A 24,887-nucleotide genomic window follows, 5' to 3' on the forward strand; every position below is an offset into this window, starting at 1 on the left:
AGAATTATACTAGATACAGATCTTTCGGAATGGTGTTGTATGGGCCAGTGAACCAAGGATTCCAATGGGAACACAACAACACTTGTTTTCTATTTTGGGCAGAAGCATACATCAATTCGAACCAGAAATTATCATTAATACCTGGAGCAACCATCTTCAAATTTGGGGCAGTGTCCGCTTTACAAAATGGGCTATTTTAAATCTAGTAGCGATAAATGAGTGTAACATTGTTGTTTTCTGATCATAAGGGAGTGTATCCATATTAAGTATCAGTAAAGCCATATCTGGGTTAGGAAGAATTTGTGTTTTAAAGATTTTGTATAAAATTAAGAATATTTGAGACCAAATATTGGAGATCAGGGGACACTCCCACCAAAGATGAAAAAAGGTACCCACATCTTTCTTGCATTTCCAGCAAAGACTTGGAAATCTCGAGTAAATTTGATTCAATTTGACAGGGGTTAAATACCAAAAATATAATTTTTTTCTCGTATTTTCTAAGTGATTAATACACTGATACCTTAGAGATGCCAGTAAAGGTATTACGCCATTGTACATCAGATATAGGGACACCAGAAGGTCTTCCCACTTATGTTTAATACCGTTAGTAGGATAGTTTTCGGAGTCATTAAGGAATTTATAACATTTTGAAATCCCTCTAACATTAGCTTGTGGTGAAAGCAGACAGCTATTAAGAAAAGATGGGCTCATAGCCTCAGAGGGTGGAGGGGTATGCGAGAGTAGATGTCTTATTTGAAGGAATTGGACAAATTTGGTATTTCTAAACAAGATTTTTTTCAACCAATTGAGAGAAGGAAAGAAAGATTATCTTGCCAAATTTGATTAATGGTTTGAAGACCCTTCTTTTTCCATGAAGAGATCGATAGATCTGGAATGGAAGTCTCTAAAGTATCTAATGGTGAACTATGTAAGTGGAAGTTAGAAAGACTCGAATGGATAGCTGAAGCCCTCCAAACTTGCGCTATCGCTTTTAACGTGGATAAACAAGGAGCAAAGCTTGTTCGAAAAAACAACAGACTTCAAATAGGAGGATAGAGAATGCTTTCCCAGGATTCAATATTAACCCAAAGTTTAGAAGAGCCTGGAGTCCAGAGAGATTTAATTTGATCTAATATGACTGCTCTATAATAGAATAATACTGAGGGAACATTCAGACTGCCTCTAAAGTTGGGTAGATATAGTATATCAGCTTTGACCAAAAAAGAAAAAGAAAAAAAAAAAAAAAAAAAAAAAAAAAAAAAAAAAAAGAGTACGGGACAAAACCAGCACACACTGGGCTACAAAAATAATAACGTTTTAATTAATTTAGTTTTTAAATATTAAAATACATATGTGAGGGCATCATTTCCCTGAACATTGCATATGAATACATTATTAGAAAAATATAAACCCACATCACCTGGCCGGAAGCTAGTACTACAAAGACAATGATATATCAATAATACCACAAGTTATCATAAGAATATATATTTTTTGAATAATATTGTAGTCATATGCCATGTTCAGGGAAATGATACCCTCACATATATATTTTAGCCCAGTGTGTGCTGGTTTTGTCCGGAACTCTTTTTCGGTCTGTTGTTATTATTCTGGACGGCACGTGTTATACTTATTACATTGACTGGATAGTGCTTTAGGATTTTTTAATCCCTCTATCAGCTTTGACCCTGGATCTTTTGTTTCCCCATATAAAAGGAGAGAATTAAAGTTTGTAGCTTCCTGATATACGAGATGGGAAGTAGTAATGGGACATTTGCGAAATATATAAAGAATTTTGGGAAGAATACGGTAACTATTTTTGTTGCTGACATTCTGCCTAACCACAAGATTCCCTGAAGTCTCAATCTTTGGATATCTTCCTTGATTGTGGACAAAAGAGGAACATAATTCGATTTAAACAAGTTTGATGCAGGAAAAGAAATACCTATGCCCAAATAATGTAGCGTATTGTCAACCCATTTGCAGTTCTAGTTAGATTCAAGAAGAGATACTACATGTTTAGACCCAAGTTAAGAATCTGAGATTTTGAAGAATTTATCTTAGAATAGGAGGCAAGGCAACATTTTTGTATAATATCTGACACCGAGGGTAGAGATAACGTCGGGTTTGTTAAGGCTATGGGAACATCATCGGCAAAAAGGCCAATGCGGCGCTCATAATCCCCAATTTTTATACCAGTGAGATTAGTAGCAGATATAATCTGTTCTGCAAATGGTTCCATCAGTAGAGCAAATATTAGGGGTGACATCGGGAAGGCTTGTCTAGTTCCATTCGAAATGTGGGAGGACCTAGAAAGAAAACCCGAGGAATATACTGATGCATTAGGGTTAGAGTAAGGAGCCAGTAGAGCAGAGAGGTAGGGGCCTTCAAAGCCGAATTTGTTCAAAACGGCTTCTAAGTATTTCCAATTTACTATTGAATGATTTCTCTGCATCCAAGGACAGGAGCAGAGAAGGTGGACCCCCAGAACCTACTATTTTCACGAGGTCTAAGAAGCGTCTAGTACTATCAGACGTCTGACAAATCCTACCTGAACAGTTTTGCTCAACTGGGGAAGAAGATGAACCATACGATTTGCCAATAGTTTGGCATAGATCTTCAGATCAGAATTTAGAAGAGAAACGGGATGAAAATTTGGAGGAGTCTGGATATTGACCAGGTTTGGGATGGGTAATTATCAACGCATGGAGCATCTCATGTGGGCATTTACCAGTAAACATGTATTCATTAAACGTTTTCAGTAAATAAGGAGAAAGAAAATTGTTTGTAATATTTGTTTGGTAATCCATCAGAGCCTGGCGACTTATTGGGTTTTAAAGAGGATATAGTGTCAATAACTTCCCTTAAACATATCTGGTTATTTGAAAGTAATTTTTGTTATGAGGAGATTTTGGGTAGGGATATATCCTTTCAAACGTTATCTATCGCTTCTGAGTTCTGTTGAGGGCTATCAAGTTGATCTTTCAGATTGTATAAATTGCAGTAGTAATCTGCAAAAGCATCAGTAATCGTTTGCGGGTTCAGAGATTTTATACTGTGCGAGTTAAAAATAAAAGGTAATTTTCGATTTTGCCTCCCTATACTTAATTTTGTTGGCTAGAAGTTTGGAAGCTTTATTTCCCTGCCAGTAATGGGTGAGTTTATTTCTCCCAAGGTTGAGTTCATATCTATTTTGCATAAACATATAGACTTGGGAACGACGCTTTTTCAGTTCCACATTAGTCGCACAAGAAAATTTCAACTTGGTCGAAGGTTTTTATTTTATTTAAAAGGTTATTAGTGCCAGTAGTCCTTTTTTTTCTCAATGGAGTCAAGTTTAATGAGAAGGCTTCTAATTACAGCCTTATGTGCACAACATACGTTGGGATCAGAAGTTTTCCCATTGTCATTAAGTTTAAAGTATTCTGTTAATTGGGAGGATATTTGTGTAGATATATCAGACCAGAATAAGAGTTATTAAGTCTCCAAGGGGATGAAGGAGGGTTATTGAACTCTTCAGAAATAGTTATAGAAATGGGAGCGTGATCAAACCAAGAGAGGAGATCTATCTTAGCGTGTATAATTTTTTGTAGTAACCATTTATCTGAAAGGAATAAGTCAATACGGGAATAGATTTTCTGAGGGTTAGAGAAGAAAAGAGTAATCTCTCACATTTGCATGGAGAATTCACTATTCTTTTAAATTGCGTTTTATACACCTTTGTATAACCGTTCATCCAATTTATATAAAAATCTCCACATTTCAGGTCCCATTAATTCAAGATCAAAGGAAATTTACTGTACTATATGAAAACATTATTCTGTCTATACGGTAGTCATAAAAGAACCTGTACCTGACAAATAATAACTTCCATATTGTAGACATTTTTAGAGTCATAATAGCTCAGCAGCTTTTTATGGTACACAGAAATGCACAAATCATATGAATTACTCAAACCTCCATATGACCCTCATAAACAGTAGGACGCAGGGTGACCCAACTGTGTAGAGCCTCTGGCTGTAATCACATTGTCCCTGTCTAGAAAAGAATTGCTCATTTCAGGAGCCTGGGTAAAGAACATCATCGTAGCACCAACATACATACCCTGTAAATATAGTCGAGGAGGGAAGGTTTAAGTGTATTTGGGTCTTCAAGGGGAGATGTAGATATAGGCTCAAGTAATGTCTGCAGAGGAAGAGCCATGCACCAATCCAACAGACACAGCAACAAGGACACTATAAACTGCAAAATAAAATAGTAATAATCTAATGCAAATACAATGAAAATGATTTTCTTATACAATAACAAATCATACTACACATAAGAATTATAATAAATATAAGGTCGGCCATAATTTATTCAACTAATGTCTGAAAGCATTAACTGTAATAAAACAATCAAAGTGTAATTGAATTCCCTGTGAGCAGATTTATCACTATAAAGTGATGTAGCTAAAGTCACCCTGACCACCTTTACCAACTAGAAAGCGAATGTCATGTCAGCCTAACCGGCATTATATAGATGGCTCAGACAAAGCTATTCAATTGCTATAAGCCAGCAAGAACGGAAAATAGAAAGTGGCAGATGCAATACACTAAGCACCTCAAAAAGTCAGAACTCTTAGAAGAAAAAAAGCACCATAAAAACAGGTTTTGTTTGTTTTTTTAAATCAAACACACAGTGCTATGTAAAAGTATTTGCTCCCTTCTATGAGGTTTCCGGTACGCTTGGTACTCTGTACGATGACGAATAATATGTAATGTTGAAAGCGTCGGAGGAATGCAACAGAGTAATTTGTTTTATTTCATCCCAATGGACACCTAACTCCGTTATTTATCATCCACAGGGCGTATTATACTACTTCTAGACTGAAGTAGATGAATGCCCTACACGTTACAGATCATTGGCAGCTTCTACCACAATCTAGTATTGCTCCAAAGTGCAGGGCTTTAGGGAACAAGTTCTAAAATGTCTCAACGATGAGATGGTCAATCCCACTTTGCCCTAAAAAGTGGCTTTTTCTCATGTACCTGGACAAGTGTGAATCCAGATATACCCACACCATCCTAACAAAAACATTATACTATGCAAGAAAACGGTAGCTAAAAATTGGCCAGCAAACCACTCTCGTTCACCTCCTGAATGATAAGCCCTCATAAACTTTATGAGCCCGCATAAAAATTCCTATACCAACACAGAAAGCACCCTAATAGGTCTCTTCAAATTAGGGACGGGTGGCTCCGGGCCCTCTCCTCTGCGAACCTCCCACGATCTATATTTTTCATTCACCTTCTAGCCCTTGATCCACTGCTCCTGGCTTTTAATTACCATTTAAATACATTTTATTTTATTACATGTCCATCCCTGAATGTACCGCCATGTAGGAAAGCCTAACAGACAATTTCACTGTTTTTTAACCTTTAGGACCTTTGACTATGTTCATGGTTATTTAGCTGTTCATTTATAGAATATTAGTATGAAACTCGATCCCTATTAGACCTTGCACTGGGCTCCTTTCCATTTAGACATGGCACCTCCACGTTAATATCTGCATTTTTCATCCGTCACCGATACAAGCACAAAGACTTTTTGCTCTGTTAAATGTTCTTTATTTGTAACTCAGACATGTTTTTGTCTAGACTTGAAACAGACTGGTTTTTATTTACCTCCATTTTATCTTATTCATGCAGTAATTAACCCTGTACCAAACTATGCTTTTCTCCTAATAAAATCAGATTAGTTGGGAAAAAAAAAAAGAAAGAAAGGGTTGTCAGTTTGTTTTGTGGGCGTAATGTAGATTGACCTTAAATGAAACGAGAGGCCTAACGTTTCCGGTTTATGCTACAGTGTTATTGTACTTTCTTTAAAAATGAAATGGTTCAGTGTGAAAGAGGCAAATAATTTTTCATAGCACTAAACACACACACACATATATACACACACACACACACACACACACACACACACACACACACACACACACACACACACACACCTATTTAGATAAATTGGGTTTGCAGAGATTGGATAGAACCATAGATCTATACACATTTCACCAGACTACACAACACAAACAGCATACATTATTAAATAGATCTAGTAGACCTGATAAAGCTGGTGCACTTGGGCAAAAAAAATTTTTTACCTGGATTTTTAAAATACGTACACCAGCTTTATCAGGTCTGAGATTGATTTAATAATGTATGCAGTTTGTTTGTGAAATCTGTTGACACACACACACACACACCTAGATTCTGACGGAACCTGCTAACATTCCACCGGTAATGTATGTGAATGGGGTATGTTATACATCATTCGCACGCTCAGGAAAATATTGCTGCGGAATAATGATTTTTAAAATGAACAGCAAGCTTATTATTGCCACGGAACCCATGGTGAAAAGCAGCAGATTAGCTCCATTGAATTGCAATGGGGCTTAGCCACATGCAAATCTGGTGGCAAATAAGTACCACGTGAAGAGATAAAGCATACCAATTATATTCAACAATATTTTGGGAATTTTTTGTGTGAAATATTACCAACTCAACTATTTGTACCCCTTTTTCAGGCCTATGTCTACATGCTGCGGATAATATATTATTGGGAATCTGATTTTATGTTACTCTGAATAAAACTGCTATTCCAGACATTGCTAGAGAGTGACAACATTTACCTTTTTATCCGTTTCCACGGAGGAATTCTCTGCACTTGGCAGAAGGAATGAAATAGTTGCTACCAAAATCTGCAAGAGAAATTAGAAAAGACCTTGCTTACAAATGATGTCAATTTGCAGAAACAATGGAACGATATCAGAAGCAATTAATATATTACACAATACAATGAACACAGCGTATGTTTTAAAAGGTTAAACATTCACAGACCTACATCTCACCGCACATGGAGGGTTTCTTTTCTCGTCTTAATTCACCTTCATGTAGTGGAGTCTTACTGATCTTTAACACGATCATTACTCAACTTCGTAACAAAACAAGTAATAATGATGATTACTGGAAAAAATTAGGTGGACCTGAACAGGATAGATGGTGCTCAGAGAATTTTAAAAGTCTACAGACAAGCTTCCTTGCCTCTAATTATATGCTGGAAAACTTAGAGAACCTTTCACCTGCCCATACATGTGCAGCATGTAATGGTCAGGGCTTCACAAATACTGTCTCACTTGAAATAATTTTTCTAACTTCCTCCGTTATGAACATATCGGTGCCGTTATATTTGGTGCCCGATATATAAAGAAGCCCCTGAACGGTCAATGGGGCGTTTCTATCTAACTACATGGCATGGGGGCGTGATGTCTTCGCTCTGACACGGTCCTATCAGCTACAGACAGTGTCAGGGCGGCTTGCGCTTTTGTTCCCTCCCGCAAGAGCGCACACAGAGAGCGCTCTCTGCAGAACCACCAGTCTGCGTGTGTTCTCGCGGGAGGGAACACAGCGCAAGCCGTCCTGACACGGTCCATAGCTGATTGGACAGTGTCAGAGCGAAGACATCACACCCCCTTGCCAATTAGTTAGATAGAAATGCCCCATTGACAGTTCAGTGGCGCCAAATATAACGGCACCGATATGTAAATAACGGAGGAAGATAGGAATTTTTTTTAAAGTGAGACAATGTTTGTGAAGCCCTGCCTATTACATGCTGCACATGTATGGGCAGGTGAAAGGTTCCCTTAAAGGTATCTGTTGTTTTGGGAAATTACTTTAGTTTTTATATTTAGAGAAATGAAAGAAAAATATCGATCTGATATTTAAATTGATGACAAAAAAGATCCTAGTCGAATACACTTTTAAAAAAATAAAAAAAATAAAATAAAATGCTAGCCAAAGGATGCCAAAATAACATTCTTTTGGCATACGTTTGACTATAAGTGTTTATGGGATCGTTGGCGTATGCGTCGGGAAGTGCTTCCTGCATATAGAACAAATGAACATCACAGACGGGATGAAAACACAAAACCTGACAGTAAAGGGGTGTCCTGATTTCCACAAAAAAAAGCTTAATCAATATGGAATTGTCTAATATACTTTACATATCAATTCCTCATGGTTTTCAAGATCTCGGTTTGTATCCATTGAAAGTAAACCTTTGCTTCCCAGAGGATGAAAATCTGTCTGGGTCATGTAATAATCACACAGGTGGATGGCTCAAAAACCTTAAAATAATGAGGAATTGATGCACAAAGTACAACAAAAAAAACTTCATAACCATTGATTATACAGTATAATGAAGAGTTAATTGCTGAAATCATGATACCCTACACACACTCCTTTACTAGAGAATTGTACTAATACAACCTACCTCCGTGATCTTTCTACACAAAGGCAAATCTGAGTTCTGAAGTTCTCGCCAATAGAAAACCAAAAGTTGAAGCACATCACAGGCCACCTGAGCAACTGTTTTGTTGGAAAACTGTAAGAAAAAAAAAATGTATTTATAAAAACGTTAGACCGTGAAAGGTTGTTCAGAAAAATAAGTTGGATGCCCCATGTAAATTCTGCAGCACAGGCAGCTTGTGGGTGAGGGCCCTGGGGAACAGACCCATGTCCGATATATACAAAGCAAAAAATAGGCAGCACTCTGCAGATAAAATGAAAGTATTAGGGGTACTTTATTACCCTCGCACTGAGGGTAATAAAGTACCTCTAATTTCTTCTTTATCCACGGAGTGCTGCCTATTTTTTTGCTATATATACACACACACACACACACACACACACACACACACACACACACACACATTCACTTTTTAACATGCGTAAGATTTAAGTTCACAGCTAACAAGACTGTTTGCTGAAAAACGTATGTTCTATGAACACCACTGGCATTGAAAATATGACTTGAACTGTCCATGGTGCTGAAAACTTGCAGTGCTATAAAGCATTAGAGGAAGCTAAAAGGAAAGCACGACAGCTGCTCAAAGCTGATTTTATCTATATTTATAGCAGAAAGAACCATATAAATTACAGAAACTAACAGCGAAAACACACACACACACACACACACACACACACACACACACGGCTTTATTATAACAAAACGAGCTAAAGATAAATTAAAATTAGTTTTTGATGTGGAGAAATCATGTTTTATGCCTGGTTACAGAACAACGACAAGACTTAAATTCCAACAACAACTTCTATTGCGATGGTCTAACATCGCAAATGTTCTTTAAGTCTAGTAAAAGTGGCCATACATTTATAGGCAATGTACAGCCTTAAAATTAAAGATTTTTTTTAAGAAGAAATCCGTGTTTTATAACAACTTTTCAATTGACAAATCAGATTTTTTTTTTACTTTCTATGATACAGCTTCAATGTATCCTGTATACATAGAATCTGTATTATACGGTCTTAGCCGATTCCATTGGTTCAGATGAACTGACATCTAGGCTCAAAACTGGTCCTGCGTTTGTCTTACACACAGGATTCAGCAAATAGCGATCACATCAAAGTTCATAACATGCAGGACCCGCTCTCAACCGAGCCGTCATTTCATCTGAACTGATGGAATCGGCTAAGACAGAACGATACAGCTTCTATGTATCCTGTATACATAGAAGCTGTATCATAAAAAGCGAAAACATTTTTTTAATGAAATTAAAAAGTTGTTTAAAAACATTGATTTATTGAAAATAAATTCTTTCAAAGGTGTACATAGCCTTTAAGTTAGCTGTTAAATAATTAAGTCTACTACACTCGTTTACCAAGTCGCTCAACTTTTTTTGTGAAGAAAATGTGTATCATAAAAAGCGTTTGAAAGTGGATAAAAGAAATAAGCAAAGACTCAAAAAATGTGAAACATATGTAATACTATAGAGAACGTATATTTCCCCATTATGATGTATAAAAATATTGTCCTAACAAAAAAAAGATTTTATGTTAACAACACTCAACACACTACTGAGAAAAAATAATTAAATGTGCATTCTCAAGTCGCCTGTCTCATGCCTTTTAAATGGAACTAAAGAGGTATGATTCAACCACATGGTGCATCATGGTAAATGGAGCCTCTTATACAGTAAACCGATCACTACAAAATATCTATAAGCACTAACGTGGAGCAGAGACTCTTCTGAAACCAAAGGAATCAAAGGGAACAAACAGATTGTAATATATGGTCATTTCTCTCCCTCCCTGTGGGAGTAATGTCACTGTGAACTCAGTAACTCCAAGCTTATTCGTTACGAAGACTTGCACAAGCCAACAAGGTCACGTTTCTTTTCAGCTTTTGCTATAGAGAAACCATCTTAAATACTCAGTAGTAGTACATTGTCCTTAATGCAAGCTCACTAACCATTAACTAATGTTACATATCACTGAGGGTTTTAAAAGAAAGAAATCAAAATGAGAATGCATAAATCAGAGGAATGGCAGGAGATTACTTTCAATCATTAAAAAAAAACAAAAAAAAAAACAAAAAACCATTGGAAGAGTAGTGTAATAAACCTATGTCTGGTTGAAAGACAACTGGCTGCAGCTGGAGCTTTCACTCTACTCTGTCTGCAGTAGGACTCACAAACTAAGCCAGAGCCTCTTTAGTAGGACACACCCCCTCAGCTGTTCACCAGCAGAAAATTAACACCTGTAGGATTTCTAAAAAAAATGTTTCGGAAACATGCAGAAGACTGCAGACTGACAAAAAATACAAGATGGTGGCTAGGTGGAGTTTGAATAGAGCGGAGGCCTGGGCATGTGCGGTGCAGCTCCATTCCATGTCCATGGGGCTGATGGAAACCGAAGATCAGTGGGGGTTCCAGCGGTCAGACTACCATCATTTGTCACCTATTCATTGGATAGGTGAAAACGGCTGGAGGGTGGAATAGCCCTTTAATTTGATTGTCATCCATGCGGCCACCCTTAAAAAGCGGAGAGAATAGACTAGAGTATTGCAGAGAGCTTTAACGCCAATGCCATTTTATTTTAATGATCCGTGGCATTCACAATGCCTATAGCAACCCCTTTAAATGTCAAAGCATCTGACACTAAAGTGGGAAACATCAAAATGCACCTCTCAGTTGGACTGCAGTTTAAAATTACAAGTGCAAAAAAAGGGTAAAAGATTGATGGACTTCATCAATGCAAATTTTTACTTTACTATATCAAAGATTAATTTTAAAATCAATGCCCACTTAACACCATGCCATTTAAAGATCCAACATTCTGTGCCGATTAATTTTGAAATATCTTCTTATAGCATGCCGAGCTCCATTCTTCTCTAAATCCTGTATAGATCTGGGGCAAAATAATAGTATGTAGCTGCCACTAGAGGGAGCTTTGAAGCTTTCGCCCTTCTGTGTTATTATTGAGTTCAAACTATAAACAGTATGCAATTAGCTCCTAAGCTCCGCCTAGTGGTGGCTGCAGACAGCTACAACGTTTACATTTAACTCTATATTTATGCTAGGGCTTTGGAGGTCTGTATCAAAGAAGTTCAGACCACGATATAGATATATTAGAAATGAAATAGCACACAATGTTGGATCTTTTTCAATGTGTAAAAAAACAAAAACGCCCAAAAAGGGTGGACAAATCACTTTCAGGATAGTGTCTACTGACTAGCACTGCAAAATACATTTATATATAAGCAATTACTTGGTTGATGGCCAATCTTAAAATGGGATTGAACAACTAAAAATAAGAACTATCATGAGCGGGAGTCACAGAGTTGAAATACGTTTTACGTTAATCAGAGGAAAAACAGTTTACCTTATACTCTGTAATATAACCAATACTGTCTGAATCATATCTAAATAGGTCTTTGAAATTTAACAGGAAGTAGCCTGGAGCAAAAGTGCACATTATGTACTATTTTACCACAATGCAGAACGAACAACATATTCTGCAAGAGAGGAGGATGTTCGGTGAGACTAATGTTAGTAATATGATAGGAATCGTGAGTCACTTGTCACCTGACCAAGAGTAGCTGCACAATGACAGTACAGATTAATGTTTAATTATAGACAACGACTCTGGTCAATAGAACAAACCAGAAAAAGCCTAATAAATAGTACTATACCGAACAAATTATATTTTTAGAGGGGAAAAAAAAAGCATAAATTACCTTTAGTGTTACCCCAATAACATTAATTGCATCGATAACCTGAGGATGATTGGTATTCTCTACCAGCTCTTCACAGATCCATTTCCCAAGACAGCAGATTGCAATGCACCTTAACACACAATATATCATTAATAATAGAACAGCACAAAGGCAAAAAACAGATGTTCTTGTCTAATAATTACATTTCTGTATTCGTGCCACAGTAAAATGAAGCAGGAATTACAACATGATTAATACTCTCATTAGTAAATGCTTACACTTCTACTACACAATTTTTCTTTTAAAGGGGGTCCCCCCCCCCCTGTATTGTGGTTGCATTATTTAAATTTTAAATGGACACTAATTTTTCAAACAATTTAGGCTAATCTAATAGTATAGCTGAAGCTGATATGGATCAACTCATTAATTTACTTACTGTTAAAATTTAGTTGTTTTATCCATGCAAATTCTGTGTGAAGCTACTGCCACTAGGTGTCCCTCTACCAGTAATCTGCTGCCCACCCCCTGCTGTCAAGCAAATTCGTCCCTAGTTGCAGATGGACTGCAGAAGGTGGGGTTGTGTCTCTTCACTACATGCCAATACAATTCTATGGATAGGGGAGGGGGAGCAAAGAGAGTGAGAGTGAGAGAGAGAGAGAGAGAGAGAGAGAGAGAGACACACACAGACAGACAAACTGCCCATAGAATTCTATGGAGAGTGTGGGGGGAGAAGGATGAGAAAAAGGACACAGACATGTTGTCCATACAAGTCTGTGGAGAGGGGAGGCAGGAGGAGGGAGGGGGCAGGAAAAGAAAAAAAGACAGAGGCTGGTGCCCATAGAAGTCTATGGAAAGGGGGTAAAGAATAAGAGACAGACCCACTGCCCATACAAGTCTATGAAAAGGGTAGGTGAAGGAGGAGGAAGCAAAAGCAGGCGTGCTGCAGATTTTGGTAAGCTTTATACCCCACCCTAGTGCTGGATTCTCAGCTACACTGCTCATTACTGTTGTATAATGTCCTCCATGCTGCTGCAGCTTATATATATATATATATATATATATATATATATATATATATATATATATATATATATATATATATATTTGACAGCGATAGGTGAGCAGGATGTTCTCTTCTCTGTGTGCAGTGTATAGAAGATATGATAGCAGTTGGGCTCCACCCACTAGCTCAGAGAGAACTAAGGATTAGAGATAGAGCCTGCAGAGTGGAAAATAGCTTAAAAAAATGCAAAGTCATATAATGGCCAGAGAGCCTGTTATTCCTCATATACACAAACATGACGGTTTATACTGAAAACTTACCTAAAATGTTAGGTACGCATTAAACTTTCAAATGTCATAGTATTTATTCTACTCTGTTCACCCCAATCATTGTCAGCATTTTAGATTAATAACAAAGTGATAGTATTGCCATCATTTTCTGAAAGTCGAATTAAAAATATGGCTTCTCGTTGTCACTTGTAAACTCTTACCTCTAGAGACAGGAAGACAGCATTTAGATTGCCCCCTCCCCACCTCTTATTTCAGTGTATATTAAAGAACCAATGACAAAAAAAAAAAAAAAAAAAGAGATGCTATAGCGTTGATTTAACCAAAAAGATTTAGTTAAGGAAAAAAAAAAAAAAAAAAATTAAAAAAGGGAACGCAAGGGTGCTCTAATGGAGGACTTCGAAGAAGAAATCCAATCACTGGTAAGGAGTAGTTTCTTATTTCCGCTGTCTGTCCTTATGACAGTACCACTGGAGAATTACCAAAGGAACATAATTAGGATGGTACCACAGCCTGGAAGGACCTTGTATTCGGAAGCTAATTCATTATTTTTAGATACATTAAGTTTGTAGTGAGTGGCAAAAGTGTGTAAGCCTGACCACGTCGCTGCCCTGCAAACTTGCTCTGCAGATGCAGAAACAATCTCCGGCCAGGAGACAAAACTGCCGTTGTAGAAAGAGCTTTAAGCTCTGATGGAACATCTTTTCCCACAGAAGAATATATTTCACTCATGACTGGTTTAATTTATCCATCCTATATCTTACTGCAAACTAGTGGAATCTATTCTACAAGGGTTGGCAACTTTCAAGTATTGTATTACTGCCCTCCTGATATCTGAATTCTGAAAGTACTTTTTTCAGAACCAGAATATTGGTAGTACGAGGGTACGAATATGTCATGAGCATGGAAGATGGAAGTCACTACTTTTGTAAGAAAGGTAGAATCCAACTTCAGGATATTCCTATCATCAAGGATAAGACAGGGTTTCTTTCCAAAGAAAGCTTGAATCTCAAACACTCTCCTAGTTGAACAGATTGTTACCATGAAAGCAGTCTACCAAAAGGAAAGCCACACAAACTGTTTTTGAGAAATTGCGAAGAGTACCAAAGATAGATTCAAAGGATGTAATTCTGGAGAAAAAGCTAGATTCTTTGAGAGACCTAGACAAATTTTTGTATCTAAGAAATGTCCATGAGTCTGGTATCCAATAGCACGAACATATATTTACACCTTCAGTGGATTGAGCTTTTGCAGAAGGAAAGCTAGAGAAGCTAGGCCATCCTGGGGAAATTCTAGGACATTCGGAACATTAAGAGTCTCAGGTGTAAAAGAGTCACCATAAAAAACATGGAAGGTCTTCCAATCCAATAAAAAGAGTAACTAAACTTTTAATTTTTTTTCCCCCATAAATCAATAGTGCAAGCGAATATAAGAGAATGCCATTTTCTCCACTTATCACACCCCCTCCCTCCTTAAAATATTCACTCACTAAATTTACTGATAAATTCTGTATGAAGGAATTTGTTCACAGACATAAGGTTACAGCTGTTGCCCGTCGAAGTCTAAAGGATAAGGGGAAAAGCAAGCTGCTGGAGGAAGACAGAGTAGAGAGTGACACACAGAGACGGTGCAAATTCTAGTAAATGTTTTATCTCACCCCAATGCTGGATTCACAGCTACACTGCTCATTACTGCTGCATAATGTCCTCCGTTTTTGCAGATACTGCTTCCATATGTGTGTATGTATGCTTCTATATGTACTGCTTTTATATGTGTGTATAGATAGAAAATAGGAGAGCAGGATTTCATGGGAGACCTGATAGCAGCACAGTCTCCTCCCCCTCTGAAGCGAAGTTCAGTAAAAACTGACAATTAGAGCGGACGGACGGACACAAAGTCCCCTGAAAGGTTTAGGTTCGTGAGGTAGTAAATCTACCTACAAAGTAACTAGTTCACGGCAGACTTGAATCATAACTATCTGGTAGGCCTGGCTGTCTTGATTTCTTCCTTTCCGGATCCAAGCTGTTAATTTTAACCTTTTGGAGTCATTATGAAGAATAACAGGAGGTCCTTGCTGAATGAAAAAGCAAAAGGCGGATGGACTGAAAGTTGCTTGAGGCCAGAAAGGAGGCAACACAATTAAAGATGTGGGCAAACTGAGGAGCTTCTGTAGTACTTTTTTTTTCTTTTAAGTGGACTTGAAGCATTCTACAGTGGGACACAATCGCCAGAAAATCTGTCGACAGGGACCATTCTCCTTGATTTATCTTGTGGCGACTTCTGCTCTTTAAGTGGACTGCCAACAAGCATGTTAGGTTTTTCTCCCCACAATTGCAAATGGTCTAGGATAGCTACAGAAACGGTTTGTTATTCGTGAATACATTTATACAAACTTTCCCTTCAGGAGGTAACCCGCTTATTTTAGCAAATTCCAGCTTTTAAGCAGTTGCCTGTAATTTAAAGACCTATGAGCTATGCCTCTGGACCATCTGCCCTGAATAGAGAATCTTTGGGTATGGGATCCCCACTCCCAAGCACTTGCATCTTTGGTGGAAGATCTGTCCAGCAACAGACCTCTGTTAGGATATTTCGTCACAATAACCCACCCTCAGCTTAGAGTTTTTTTTTTTTCTTGCTTCTGGGGGTACCGATATCCCGAGATCCAGGGTCTTGTCCAACAGAGAAAAAACATCTCCTTGAAAGGGTCTTGAGTAGGCCTGAGCCATACTAATTGGTAGTGACAAGTTCTGTTGTGAAGAGTCACTGCACTAACCCATCTACTAGATTATATAGTTATTGGATGGTCCAGAAGACCTTTTTCAAGAGCTTTCTGCTGAGACAATGAAATATTTCTAGAGGAGAAGGCAAGAATTTTATCTTGTACCAATGTTGAATTAGATAAAAAAAAAATCCAATGATTTTCGGTTATCTTCTGCTATTCTATGGCAAATTGTCTCAATCTTCCTCCTTATCACCGAGGAGAAGCCCTCTTCCTTTTGGGTAACGCCATCTTCCTGACTTTGTTGTATCTGAAGTCTAGGTTCTGGATATGCGGGGAACAAAACAAAAAAAACCTCTTTTTTTATTTTAGCCAGACTTTTTTTGGGGACACCTTTTTCAAAATCGTATCTAGTTCTGAACTTAACGCAAGTTGATTCTGGAAACTAATAATAGGTCTCCAGACCAACATTTTAGCCATATTGGTCTTCGAGCCGTATTTGACAACCCTGTTTCTTTAGATGCCATCTTTACAGATTCTGCTGAAGAGTCAGCCATAAACCCTGCCTCATCATAAGAAGGGGAATAGATGCAATTATGTGATCCCCTGGCATTTTTTCTACCAGATGCTTCTCTAATAGATTTAGCCAGATTAGAACTAACCTGGCCACGGTAGAAGTCACATTAAGTCTCATTATCTTGCCAAATCTTCCTTAGTATAATATCTGCCTTTCCATCTAAAGGGTCTTTTAATCAAGATGCATCTTCAAAGTGTAAGGCTATTTTTCTTGCAACCTTTGCCGTGGGCGCATACATTTTCTGAATAAATACCCAATTTTCCATGATCTTTTGTATCCAAAAGGAAACGGTCTTCTAAGGTGTCTTGGAAAATACACTCTCCTGTCAGGGTTAACCAATTACTTGTCAATAATTTTTAGAACATTATTATTTATTAAGAAAAACAACTTGTTTTCTTTCTTGCCCCACACACCTCAGAAACATTCCTTTAGAGTGGTGGCTCAGTGGTTGGCATTGTTGTCTTGCAACACTAAAGTCCTGGATTAAAATCTGACTAAGGATTTTCATGAGGTTTTACGAGATGAATCCTTGTCTCCCTTTAAAAGGAACAGACAGGAAACGCGAAGTGAAAAAATATATCGCCAGAAAAAAAACCTCACCCATTAAAATACTTACTGGGCCTGAGACAGCCCCACCCTCACACAAGAACAACTCCAGACACACGCACAGAAAGTGTTACTTGGGCCCAGGGAGCATTACATATTCAAATAGAACGCCTTTTACCTAAAGTCTCACTCTAGATCGGAGAACAGGTGTTTCAGAAAATATCCTCCTCCAGCCAGCGTCTAAACCCCAAACTCCGGAGATGCTTCCCAGCTGGCCTCAATGAAGGTTGATACAGTGCAGCTGAAGAGGCATTTTAATTTTTTTGGACCGCTGTCCATGCAGTCTCTTAAGGTGCAGCCACAACTCCCACTACCAGGTACTTTAGTTATGTTGGAAGGGAGACACATGACCTTCCCCTTCCAGTCACCAGCACTGCTACCCTGTCAAGCTCCCCACAGACGCTCCACAGAAAGTTCTCTCTAAACTCGGTTTCCTCTTGGGACAGAAACACTGGAGGAAGAGGTAGGGAAAGGCAATTAAACCTCTTTGTGTTTTCTTGTCCCTAGAGGTTAGAGTTCACACTATGGTGGTGCGGTCATGGGAACATCCAAAAGGAAAATACCAATATCTCTTCAAGCATAATAAACATCATCATCAAATTTTGACCATCACTATAATTTCTTTTTTTAGCACTATATATTCAGCCAGGTCTTTCAAATTGGCAGCAAATAAAAAGTCAGAGGAAGTCTTATCCAACAAATTAAAATCACAATAAAAAGCGTTTCAATATGACCTCCTATTTTTGTACCTTGCCGCTTCATTTGGTTCCTCTCTGGCATTCTTAAGCAAAATCTCAATCAGAAAGCTCTAGATAGAATAAATATTAGCATTATTAAGGTTATGGTCTTAACTTTACAAAATATGCAAAATACATAAACTAGTTTGATTTGCTGGTCTATCAAACTCAAATTAATAAACTATCATTACACACATATACATAGTGCTCAGGGCATACTGGTTCTCATTGCTGGTGTGGAGTCTTACAGGCAATGTTCCATGGGAATAAAGTATGCAAACGATCTCTCCTCCAGAAGAAGGAATACCATTTCTAGTGCTACCTATAGGAGGTAGCTTCAGTGTATGACAATGTCTGACCCATAAAGGGGTCTTGAAACAGGACTATGAATTATAGGCAGTCTCCAAAAAAAAAGAAGAGAAACCCACCTGTAGACAGCTGTTCTACTAAATTTAAATAGAGACTACTATATAATGGTAATCTCATATATACAGTCCATTTAGACTAACCTTTGGATTTGAATGGATATAGCAAAGAGGTAATTCAGGATGAGCTGCACATAGAAGATTACCAGTACAAAGATCCTGGCATTTGAAAGTCATCCAGTAGCAGCCATACCATACAGAACTAAAACAAATTAAAAAGTAGTAAACCAATAAAAAGTAAATCCATCATCTGACACCAGGAATTTGGATAATCTGGCACCTGCTTCTGGCAAACAACCAATACTTAATCTGAAATCTTTAGATCAAAAGTAGAAGAATGATTAGCGATAACCAATATAAAACTTCTTTGATTATAAACAAAGTGGAGTCATCATATTTTGTGTTCACATTTTATTTTGAGCTTCCTTTCTATAAATTCCCTACACTACAGGCAGGTTGTATATAGTTTGACAACTCAATAATCCACAACATTTGATAATTCAACACCTATCAGATCCCCTAAAGAAAGAATTGTTCTGTTGCAATTTTAAGAATAATACATTTAGAAACGGTTTTCTACCTTGATGTCCTTGTGATCTATGATGAGGTCGTTCAGTCCTCTGGATGAATCTAGCAAGGGGAGGTTTTTATAAATGTTGGGGTAGCAAACAAGGGACCCCAGAATTATCTGCGCTTCCAGACGTGGTGCCTAGAAGAGAAATCAGACTTTTTAGGCTGCTAACTCAAGATAAATGGCAATACTTTCATTGATATAAGAATTGTTATACTGAATAGATAACAAAAAACTATCATAATATTACAAATTTTACAAGAAAGCAACATACTATTATTGACGCAAACAAATCTGTGTATATAAAGTCCATGAGTAGACCTATGAGGGGGTGTTTCTCACGGTTCTATAGAAAATAGGTCTACTGCTCTTTACCAGACACCATATCCCTTTAAACATTTTCATATATCGGAGCGATGTTGACGGCAGTCCCATTAAATTAAGGCTGTATTACAGATCCACTGAATTGCTGCCATTATAGCTTGGAGCTGCAGAAATCTTCCAGCTATAAACTTAAAGGGCACAATGCTCAGTAGTATGGCAGACCTCTTTGTCAAGTGGGAAAACCAGCTTATGGTCCGCCACCAATATTATACTCTTTCTTTCTGACATGTCAAAAGAAAAAGATAAGAGTGGAAATAAACTAAGTTAGAAGGCCGAGAATAGTTGAATGCTTTGCCTGACCCCTAACTGAGCTTCTTTGAGGTAGATATAAGAAGAGGGGACCCCTGGAAGGCAAATCCTAAATTTGAGGGATACCTCAAGGTATCAATGGTCTAGAATTACACATACAGTATATGCAAGAGAAAAAAAAAATACATGCAAAAATAATTCTTTTTAAAACTTTTTCCCCTAAGGGTATGTTCACACAGAGTTTTTTTTGCAGTCAGAAAACTGCCTGGAAAAATCAGCTCTGGTTTTTTTGAATGGGTTTTACACCACACGCGGGTATTTTTTTTTTTACCTATTCCTTCAACAGACAAAGGGAATAACCGCAAGCGGTTTTTGCCAAAAAAGCATGTAGTACTATTAGGCCCTGCTCACACGAAGTATGTTTTGCCGCACTTTTTGCCACGGAAACCGCGTCAAAATTCGCGGCAAGAAATCACATCAAAAGACGCATTTATTTCCGTCTCCCATTGATTTCAATGGGGTTTTTGAGGCGGAAACCGCCTCAAGATAGGGCATGTCGCTTCTTTTTCCACTCACGAAAAAAAACCAAAAAAAAACTCGCGGGAAAAACTGCTCCACCTCCCATTGAAATCCATACGAGGCAATTTCGACAGTTTTTTGCCAGGGCAAAAAAACCTCAGTGTTAACAGGGCCTAAGTCTTCACAGCAAGATAGTTAAATAAGTAATCTATTTACATCAAGTTCTAGTATTACACATATTTGGGATCTAAAGATCACAGAAAAAGGCCATACTTAATGATACAAGGGCAGGTTAAAGCACTAGTTTCCTGCAGGATGCAGACAAGCCACAATGCTATATGAGGGAGGTAGCACAGGTGCAAAATACTGATGAACATCTCTTATCACACCGATCATCCAGGAGGACGGTGGCTGGTTAGTATGAAAATTGCACACAGATAAAGCTTCCATAAGGTGCCAGCCACACCATGCTGGCTTATAGCCTATTAGTTACCCACATACTATTAGATCAGGTGGGCTGCCCAGCACCTTCTAAGTGCACCACACACAGATTGGACACCCCATTCTCCAAAGCATCACAAGGCTAGTCTGCATCCTGCAAAAAGGATCCTCAAGGGTTCTCATTGTCTTGCCAGTCCCTATACTAGCATTACAAATAAATCACAGAAAAATTGGATCAAATTTACTAAGGGTCCACATAGTAAGGTCATATCAAGGATTACTAAAAAAAATATGTTGCTTTAAATCCGTAATTTCACCCTCAAAAACACTGATACAAGGGCAGGTTAAATGTAACCTGTCATCTCGGTTATGCTGCCCTCATGGAGAGCAGCATAATGTAGTAACCAGACAATAGTTTCAGTGACCTGTTATGCATGTGTTAATGTTAGGCCATCTTGGAGAACTTACACTTTAACAACTGGCAGCACGCAGCCAGAGAGGAGTTGCGCTAATTCATGAGCTGCCGCTCCCCCATCGCTGATTTTGCTGTGCATAGGCAGGAATCTGTCAATCAGCACCGGGTGGGTGGGAAGTGTGATGGCTCGAGAATAAGCGTGACGCTTCTCCGGCCGTGCAGCTAAGTATTAAAGTGTAAATTCTCCAATACTTCATAAGAACATAAGTAACAGAAACGCTGAAATCAGCGTGTCTGGTCACTACTTTACGGTACCCTCAGTGAGATGACAGGTTCCCTTTAAAACACCAGTTTCCAGCAGGATGCAGACAAGCCACAATGCTATATGGGGAGGTAGCACAGGTGCAAAATACTGATGACCAGCCACTCACACACCTGTCATCCATGAGGATGGTGGCTGCTTAGTATTACAACTGCACACAGATAAGGCTTCTAAAAGGTGCCCGTCACACGATTACGTGTAGTGCACCATGCTGGCTTGCAGTCTATTGGTCACACTCATACTATTAGATCAGACGAGCAGCACAACTGCACTCTCTAAGTGTTAAACACAAAGTACTGACACCCCATAAGGGTATATTAAGACAACGCAGTGAATTTGCATTTCTGGAGCAATGTTGCAAAAATAGCTGCCCAAAAAAAACAACAAGTGTTTGCGACATGTGAACACAGCCTTAATAGCCTCTACAATGATATTTTTTTTTTTTTTTACTTTTCACCTATATAATTAAGTGCACATTTTCAAGTAGCCTTTTAATACAACAATTGATCAGGGATTTTTTTCTACAATTTTCCCCAGTACCAACGTACACACATTTCTGTAGAAATGTAGAAAATCTATACGGAGCAGTATTCGTCTTTTCCATACAGACGTTGAGCCGATTAGATCATTTTTAATCAATTAAAATGGCTCAAACTGTCTACACAATTTCCCGGGAGTGACAAAGACCTGTGTTAGCATCACAGCATCTGACAGGGAACATATGTAGTTAACCGCACTCAGAAGATAGATTCACTTCCAATCAGTCTGCTCAGATGTGATTTTATTTCCGGTTAGCCATTTTTTCCTAATAATTATTTCTGCAGTGTGGTACAATGGACAAGTGCCTGAGATGACAGCGGTTGATTACAAGTAGTACTTATGATGGGAATTATTCTTCCCACGAGACACAATTAACCTTTCCTTGGTCTTCAAGGTTTTTTTTTCCCATATAAACCCCCCACAGCTGATTACTTTATGTTATTCTCATACTCTTGTCAGTAATACGGAGAGACAGAAAAGCTTACAAAAGTGGAAAAGGGCAACTAAAAATAGTGCGGCTTAGAGATGCTGCAAGATTAATGGACCTTTATGAACTGAAAAACCCAGGAATGTTACTGTCGCTTCATCTCTATTTTCTGTGCATTTTGCTGCACTAGATGGTCTCTCGAAACCTTACAAATGACTCCAGACAAGACGGCAGAGAATATGCCTCAGAGCTACATTCCCGGAGATATTCAGTTAGCAGGAAAGTGTCCTAAATAATAGATTTACTCAGTGGCGCCGCAACTAAACCATTTCTGTATGATTTTAGTAGCATTGTAATGGACAGAAGCAAAGTGAGCCCAAGCTGTGTTATTGGCTTTATTTGTAGACATTTGTACAGTTTGTTCAATGCTAGGTGTGATATTTGGGTATCTGCGAAACAGGTCACAAAGAATAACGGAGACCTTAATTAGTTAAACGCTATGTAAGTCATTAAGCAATTTTTTTTATTTTTTTTAGAAAACAAAGTACTAGAGGATTTTAGACAACTTTTTAAAAAAAAGGTTAATAATTATTTTTTTATTTTACATTTTTCAGACACAGCTTCTATGTATTCTGGATACATAGAAGCTATATCATGCACTCAAACCCGAGTCCGCCAGGTCCAGCGGGACTGACTACTTCGGTGACCACAGGTCTTGTGTAACATGTAGATCCTGCGTGTCAGAGAATCGCAGGACACGCGGTCACCAAAACGCTCAGTCCCAGGATACATAGAATCTGTATCTTAAGAAGTAATTTTTTTTTTTTTTAATAAAAACAAATTAACCCCTTAAGGTCGCAGCCTAGTTTGGGCCTTAAGGCTCAGAGCCCATTTTTTAAATCTGACATATTTCACTTTATGTGGTAATAACGTCGGAATGCTTAAACCTATCCAAGCGATTCTGAGATTGTTTTCTCGTGAGACATTGGGCTTTATGTTAGTGGTAAAATTTGGTCGATATATTCAGTGTTTATTTGTGAAAAATTGCAAAATTGTGAGAAAAATTTAAAAAAATAGCATTTTTCAAAATTTAAATGCTTGTGCTTGTAAAACAGATGGTTATACCAGCCAAAATAGTTACTAGTTCACATTTCCCATAAGTCTACTTTAGATTGGCATAGTTTTTTGAACATTATTTTATTTTTCTTGGACGTTACACGACTTAGAACATAAACTGCAATTTCTCATATTTTTAAGACAATTTCAAAAGCCTTTCTTTTAAGGTACCAGTTCAGTTCTGAAGGGGCTTTGAGGGGCCTATGTATTAGAAACCCCCATAAAACACCCCCTTTTAAAAACTAGACCCCTCAAAGTATTCAAAATAGCATTTAGAACGTTTTTTAACCCTTCAGGCATTTCACAGAAATTAAAGCAAAGTGGAGGTGAAATTTGCAAATTTCCTTTTTCTTGCTGAATTTCAATTTTATTCTATTTTTTTTCTGTAACACAGACGGTTTTACCAGAGAAACACTACTAAATATGTATTGTCCAGATTCTGAAGTTTTTAGAAATGTCCCACATGTGGCTCTACTGCGCTCGTGAAATAAAACACAAGCCCTAGCAGCAAAGAAGCACCTAGTGCATTTTGAGGCCTCTTTTTTATTAGAATATATTTTAGGCAGCATGCCAGGTTTGAAGAGGTGTTGAGGTGTCAAAACAGTAGGAATCCCCCAAAACTGACCCCATTTTGGAAACTGCACCCCTCAAGGAATTCATTTATGGTTATTGTTACCATTTTGACCCCGTAGTTTTCACAGCGCGTATTTGAATTGGGCTGTGAAATTAAAAGAATGACAATTTTTACAATAAGATGTAGTTTTGGCTCAAAATGTCTTATTTTCACAACGAATAAAATACCCCATTTTGTTGCCAAATTTGTCCTGAGTGCGGCAATACCCCATTTATGGTGATAAACTGCCGTTTGGGCCCATGGGAGGGATCAGAAGGAAAGGAGCACTATGTGTTCTTTGGAGCCCAGATTTTGCTGGATTGGTTTTCGGGTGCCATGTCGCATTTGCAGAGCCTCAGAGGTATCAAAGCAATGGAAACCCACCAGAAGTGACCCCATTTTGGAAACTACACCCCTCAAGGAATTTATTTATGGGTGTTTTGACCATTTAGACCCCACAGTTTTTTCACAGAATTTATTTGAATTGGGCGGTGAATTAAAAAAATAATAATTTTTTCCAATAAGAGGTAGTTTTGGCTCAAAATGTCTTATTTTCACAAGGAATAAAATACCCCGTTTTGTTGCCCAATTTGTCCTGAGTGTGGCAATACCCTATTTGTGGTGATAAACTGCCGTTTGGGCCCATGGGAGGGCTCAGAAGGAAAGGACCACCATGTGGCCTACTGGGAATTTTCTGGTGCGAAGTCATGTGTGAAGAAGCCCCTGAGGTATCAGTACAGTTGAAACCCCCGAGAAGTGACCCCGTTTTAAAAACGACACCCCTTAAGGAATTCATCTAGAGGTGTAGTGAGCATTTTGACCCCACAGGTATTGTGTAAAAGATAATGCGCAACAGATGGTGCAGAGTGAGATTTGCAATTT

At 38.1% G+C, this 24,887-nt stretch overlaps 1 protein-coding gene across 4 annotated transcripts in view; it reads right to left on the reverse strand.

Moving 5' to 3' along the window:
• Positions 1–24,887, reverse strand: part of RALGAPA2 (Ral GTPase activating protein catalytic subunit alpha 2) — a 283,670-nt gene that overhangs the window by 133,315 nt on the left and 125,468 nt on the right. For all 4 annotated transcript variants that reach the window (XM_075862975.1, XM_075862976.1, XM_075862974.1 and 1 more), the window contains 6 exons: positions 18,989–19,117; positions 17,996–18,054; positions 12,076–12,184; positions 8,314–8,424; positions 6,674–6,742; positions 4,105–4,242 (listed from right to left, as the gene is read on the reverse strand). In XM_075862975.1, the coding sequence (XP_075719090.1) occupies positions 4,105–4,242; positions 6,674–6,742; positions 8,314–8,424; positions 12,076–12,184; positions 17,996–18,054; positions 18,989–19,117 (615 nt within the window). The remainder of the gene's footprint in view (positions 1–4,104; positions 4,243–6,673; positions 6,743–8,313; positions 8,425–12,075; positions 12,185–17,995; positions 18,055–18,988; positions 19,118–24,887) is intronic.

Source organism: Rhinoderma darwinii, chromosome 4 (genome assembly GCF_050947455.1).
Source record: "Rhinoderma darwinii isolate aRhiDar2 chromosome 4, aRhiDar2.hap1, whole genome shotgun sequence".
NCBI classification, from domain to species: domain Eukaryota; kingdom Metazoa; phylum Chordata; class Amphibia; order Anura; family Rhinodermatidae; genus Rhinoderma; species Rhinoderma darwinii.